The sequence below is a fragment of the Acanthisitta chloris genome, unplaced genomic scaffold (assembly GCF_000695815.1).
Source record: "Acanthisitta chloris isolate BGI_N310 unplaced genomic scaffold, ASM69581v1 scaffold25032, whole genome shotgun sequence".
NCBI classification, from domain to species: domain Eukaryota; kingdom Metazoa; phylum Chordata; class Aves; order Passeriformes; family Acanthisittidae; genus Acanthisitta; species Acanthisitta chloris.
This window is the reverse complement of record NW_008662565.1, coordinates 3,426-9,722: the sequence shown is the minus strand read 5'-3', so window position 1 is coordinate 9,722 and position 6,297 is coordinate 3,426. Positions and strand designations below refer to the sequence as shown.

General features: G+C 42.3%; 1 protein-coding gene across 1 annotated transcript in view; it reads right to left on the bottom strand.

Annotated features, from left to right (window-relative positions):
- SLC25A33 (solute carrier family 25 (pyrimidine nucleotide carrier), member 33) overlaps nt 1-1,508 on the bottom strand; it is a gene marked incomplete at its 5' end in the record, with an annotated part of 9,229 nt that extends 7,721 nt beyond the window's left edge. Inside the window, one exon of the mRNA XM_009070649.1 lies at nt 1,329-1,508. Coding sequence (XP_009068897.1) covers nt 1,329-1,508 — 180 coding nt within the window. The remainder of the gene's footprint in view (nt 1-1,328) is intronic.
- Between the last annotated feature and the right edge of the window lie 4,789 nt (nt 1,509-6,297).

The following is a 6,297-nucleotide window of genomic DNA, read 5'->3' as shown; positions in this document are numbered from 1 at the left end:
CAGGAACTCTCTGCATCACCCTGGGGTGCCCAAGGAGCCAAACAAACTCAGCCCCTTAACATGAGGTCTGACCCATAAGTTGATGGTGCTTTGGTATTCAATACAGTAGCAGAGATTTGGATGTCAGAGTTGCAGCTGTAAGCTAGATAATTTCACACTGTCTTTCTTTATGGATCCACAGCTGAAAGGGAACAGCTAGAGCATCAACTGCTGCAGTCTGAACCACGTTTAACAGAGATTAATACAGGTGTGGACAGGATGGATGTATAGTAATAATCAGCAAAGACAACATCTGACAGCAGAGAAGAGCTCCCTGTCAGCTACAGCTGAGAAGATAAAAGCCTCCAAGACCCACAATGAGACATATTTTTGTGAGACTGCTTTGGCAGACAGTGTTCTTCCTCACTCCCATAAGTTGAAGTTAAAGATCATCCACACAATGTGCAGACAAGCATGTCTTAAAACCTATGGAAACACAGAATTCTGGAGGTTTTGGTTCAAACTCATGCTCCAGCATCAAGGACAGATCATCACATCAAGGATCACTAAGGGCAGGAATCAGAAACCTTGTTACAATGCTGGTCCAATTAAGGTGAAGAAAAGGCTCTCACTTGTGTATGATGCTCCAAAGAGCTTCCAGAGAGGAATTCAAACCTCTCTCCACCAAACAGGTACACAGCACGGGCAGCAATAGCAACAAGCATCTCTGCAAGTTACCCAAAGCAAACTGGGAATGGCTCCAGGAACAAGAAAAAGACAGTATATGTGGCTTATTCAGTCCTTCAATCCTTTGCCAAGAATAGGCTCCAATTAGTAAGGATCACCTGTGCAATGCTCAAAGGAGACACCAAACATGGTTATTCCCAGCAAGAGACAAATATGATACTTCTCAGTGTTGAAAAAGAGAAAAAGGCCATTTCTCCAGACTATTTTCTGCAACAGTTCCCACAAGCTAAGGCACGTTAAGAGCTTACAATATGTCCTGTGTATTGATCCCCAGGAAGTGATAACTACCCAAAATACCTAAATGTGAGCGAACAAATTAAAAATAAACCTCCAGGTACGTAAATCAATTCACTTTGGAAATTTTCTAAGTGGTGGGAAGAAACTTCTGTGGAAGTTCAAAGGAGCACTTCAGAAGTCCTGAATACTTCTGTGTCTTTAAAAGCCTAATTTCTCCTTCTACTGCTGGAGGCAGAAACACAACTGACACAAACCCTTCCACTGTGAGTCTGGGGCAATGTTTGCATCTCATGTTTGCACAGAGGAAGTGAGACTTGGATCACTGGTGTCAAGGATCACGGAATGAGAGGAGGAGCAGCACTCACTTGAGAACACTGAAGAGCCCAGGTGATACAGATGTTGGCCTGACCATTCCTTCCCCACTGATGGTCCCCAGCTGCACCTGTGGGTAGTAGACAGTCCGGAAGGCAAGCTTGGAAGACTGAAGCCTTGTCTTTATTACCTCTAAGGGACATGTAAAGATGGCACCAACTGTTCCTCCACATCTGTAAACGAATTTCAACAGAAGACAGAGTTAGAAAAACATTGCTGAACAGATGTGTCAACTCACAGTGCAGTGTGTAAATAAAACCTGGAGATTTGTCTCCAGTTGCTCCACACTGTGGAGAAACTATTAGGAAACAGGACAGTTTGGGCATCAGGCAAGGGCAACTGTTCCCATGGCTTGGGGGAAGGGAGAAAAGCTAGAACTGTTAGAATGATCATGTGTAGTGAGGAGATTGGTAAACATAAAGGTGATATCTAGCACTAACAAGAGGTCCCTGAGTGACTATCTGCTGGTCCCATGTTCTGCCAGGACTTGGAATCCTGCCTGTAAAAACTTCAGAGGCATCCATGTTTCAGAGGTTGTTGTCCTAAAAAAGACATACCCTTGGATGGATTTTCTTATGGGAAGCAGGAAGCTGGTAGATGAGAACAGGCCCCTGGGGATTAGGACACTACAGATTGAAAACACAACACTATAATTCCTTACCACATCAGCATTCAGGATTACAACACTGTCTACAGAAGTAGCAAAGATCAAAACTACACTAAGTCAGGCACTCTTAAAAACAATGGGTATCAACTATTTTGGGGGGGAGGTGAAGGGAAGGAAGCAGCAAGGATGAGAGGGAGGGTGGGAACACAGTAACAGGGCAGAAAGGCTATTAAACCACAGAGCTCCCATAAACTGATAAGAGAAGGGCAAAAATAAAGTATTATACACACATGAGCATAGCCTATAATAGGCATAAATTCATCTTAATACAGTCAGGCTCAGCCTCAGAGAAAGCACACAGAATAGAAAGTGTTTGAGCACTAATTGTCACTTTAATCAGTGATCTGGAAAGTGGTCAAACTATTTCTCTCTCTGCTGCTGTTCCTCTTTGGTAATTGAATGTCCCTTCTGGCAAACTTCACAATTAAACATAATGCTGAGGTTGGCTAAAAGGTGCTCTATCTACCTTTTATTTCTCAAACTCATTGGGATTTAGTCAGACTTAACTAAAGAGTTCAGTTTTTTGCAATTTACTACAACTGAACCTATTGATGAGGAAATATCTTCCTTGTTCGCTGCTGTTCCTCTTTGGTAATTGAATGTCCCTTCTGGCAAACTTCACAATTAAACATAATGCTGAGGTTGGCTAAAAGGTGCTCTATCTACCTTTTATTTCTCAAACTCATTGGGATTTAGTCAGACTTAACTAAAGAGTTCAGTTTTTTGCAATTTACTACAACTGAACCTATTGATGAGGAAATATCTTCCTTGTTCGTAACAAAGCTTATTTCTCAAACTCATTGGGATTTAGTCAGACTTAACTAAAGAGTTCGGTTTTTTGCAATTTACTACAACTGAACCTATTGATGAGGAAATATTTTCCTTGTTTACACAGTAACAAAGCATGTGATTCCCTCAACAACCTGTGTTTGGGATTTTCCTGGGAAAACGCCTCGAGGCAACAACTTAACCCTCTTTGAAGTTCATGTGAAGTTTGAATTTAAGTAGTTTTCCATGAAAGAAAGATGAATTAAAAAGTAATCTCAACCTTTTTCTTGTGTATAAAACCCCACATTGCTCACTAAAGAACATTACATGCACTAATTTGGGAACAGAGATCCATAAAAGAACATGATTAAAGGTACTAGTGCATATTTTCTAAACCCCCTTCTAGACATGAACTATTTGACTCGGGGAAACTTTTCCAATGAGTTTCTTCACCAAGTCCTTGCTCCTTCCTCTCCCTGCTGAAAGGGGATAAAAACCTAAACTAGGGATAATCCATATGTCCACAGTCACTATAAGAAGGAACTTTGCCTTCATCCCTTTTAAACTACTTATCCTTTGGGACACTTTGTCAACAGTCCAGTTGCTGATGGGCTCATGGAAGTAGGTACACAGCAGCTGAAACTGTGTCATTTGGCTCAGCAATGGCACAGTTCACAGACCTTATCAGGCCTCTGATTATTCTGTGTACTGAACCAGGGCCTGGACCTGAGCCTTCTGCTGTGTCAATACTCCTCGGGAGGACTTCGCTTCGGTTCATCCTTCTCTGTTTTGTCAGATGCATCTCCTGTTGCTCACATTTCTCTGAAATGAGATCTCAGGGGGGGAAGGCTGATAGGGAATGGCTTTTCCAGCAAAACCTTTCCAGTTCCCACAGCTCACACTTAGAGCAGAAAGTGTTTTGAGGATCCCCCTCAGAGCCCCCCACTGCTGCCTTTCTCCCTGTGTGTACCCAGTACAGACACAAGTACGTACAGTTAACATCTGACTAATCAACACACTGCAGAGCAATTGAAAGTCTGTGGGAACCTGATGAAGAGGACTTGATTGCCTCATTTGTTTCACATTTATGAACATTCAAACAATATTTTGACAGTAACAATTCATAAATTCAGAGCACTGAAACTCCACTGGCTGTTTCTGCACCAGCTGCTCCGTCTAGTGACATCTTGCCATGCAATTCTTTAGCCTCTCTGGCATATCCCCTCCCACATCAACTGTCTTCTTGCCTTTCTAGTCCCCTCCTTGCCTTTCATCCCTTTAGTCTGGTAATCCAATTAATTTATGCAGCCTTTAATATTTAAGTACTTCTGGCAATGCATATGTAAACCCTCTGATCCTCAGCACAGTGAGTTAGTATCTGCAACACCAGTTTTAACAGCTCAGAGTTTATGTTGTCAGTGTGACATTTAAGAAATAAAAACATTATCTAAGAGAGCAATTCTCAGAATGTCACCAGGGTGCACACATTATGTCCCAAACAGAAACACACAGCAGATAGTTCAAGTAAGGACTTTGTGGTATTGGGCAGTTGGTTTTTTTTTTTCAGAGGAGATTATTTTCTTCCACATGAGAATTCTACACATCATCCCCTGGTGTTGCTCTATTCCTTGGGAAGATGCCTGAAAGCACAAAAGAAACACTTTGTATTCCTAGGCTGTTCCAAATGCTTACATCTGGGAAAAAAGGGGGAAACAACCTCAGCTACATAAACAGCCACAGACCCCAAAAAGTTCAGGACATGGACATGCAAGCAGATAAATCTTAAACTGCCAAACCTCCAAGTCTTCATATTGCTTTGAGTTGGGGTTTTTTTTTGACATATCAGTACAGAACTATAGTTCCAGGGATGTCACACAGCGTTTACTGCTTTAGCTTCCTGCAAAAATGCCAAGACAGAGTCTAAATCTGTCCTCAGTCAAAAGATAGAAACAGAACACTATGGCAGAGCATTTTCAACGGGTCAAACACGGTGCCACATGGAGATACACAATGTACTCTACATTAACAGCTGCAGAAAACCCATTTACTTCCATAAAAGAGAACACTGATTAAAAAACATGCAGAGGATGCAAAATCCAATTCCAATTTTCCGCTTGCTGCCAGCTTTCTATCTTTACAAAGTCCACCCCCGGTGTACCAAGGACTTGCATTTGAAATAAACTCTCAGCACCCACCAGCACAACTGATACAGATGCCAAGAAATCTTCATTAAGAGTAAGGCTCACATCATCAGTTCTAGATTTAATCACTGAGCAATATTCTTAATACAAATATCAGGACAATGTTGAACGTTACAGGAAGTCCTGCGAAACAAAGATATTTTAGTACAGCACCACTGACTTCATCAAGATCACAAGCTAAGATGATGAGCTGCCTGGTTAGAAAATCACAGCTTATAATCAGCTTGGCACATTTTGCTGTGTATATGAAATTATTCTGGTTTTTTAAAATGTGCCACATGCTCTGGCATGACATGCACAGCTGAAACAGCAAAGCAGGTTCTGTCTCTGAGACTTCATTACTGCATTGCCAAGACTGTAAACAAAACAAGCTGCTGCACTCTCAGATGCTATAGGGAATTAGGTCTCAAACAACACAGACTGTTCCTTCATTAACTCCTTCATTTGGAGTTGTTAATCATTCAGCTTCCCAGCTAATAACATTGTCATCAGGTAGAGATATTCCTGTGAGCATTTATCACGTTCCTTGAGCTGATTCATGGTTAGGGAGTTATATAATGCACATGAGAGTCCAAACTAGGTAGAGGGTGGAAGACAGTCAAGCTTGGAATCAGCTCCATCTGTGCTGGACCACACACACCTTCAGGAGAAGATTGCCTCTCTCTATTTTACACATGGAAATGTTCTCTCCCAAATGGCCTGTCAGCATCAGCACTTTGCTCCCACAGGAGCAATACACCTGTCAGTCCCTTTCACACAACTCCTCTGGTTACTAATTTGGGGGTAATTCTTTGGTGCCTGTGACACTCAGGCAAACTCAGGGTGAACTCAACACTTCAAACCAGGCTCTCAGCAGCCTTGAGCATCAAATGCCTCTTGGCTGCAACTGAGACAATCAACCTGTGCCCATGGTGACAGATGGCCCTGTGCCCTCAATTCAAAGCAGACCGATGTCACCAACCTTCCCAGACTCTGCTTCCAACTCTTTTCCAGGTGGTCTTAGCAAGTTTTGGTATCTAAGGCTGCTTTTCAGAGCCACAGCAATTTTGGAATTATGCTCCAATTCCAAAATAGAAAACAGGTCCCAAACGTGACTTTATTCAAAGAGTCCCTCCAGTTTGAGCCACACACTACTACAGAACACACATCACCTATATGAAATCAGGATTAACTGTTTCTGCTCAAGCTTTGCTCTTTGCCAGTTCCATGAAGGGCACTGCAGCCTCCAAATACCACTTCCTTGGAAATCTCTGTAGCAAACAGCATTACTGCAGCTGGAAAGACAACATGGAGTAACCTCTGCTGCAGCAGTTTTTCCTAAACAAC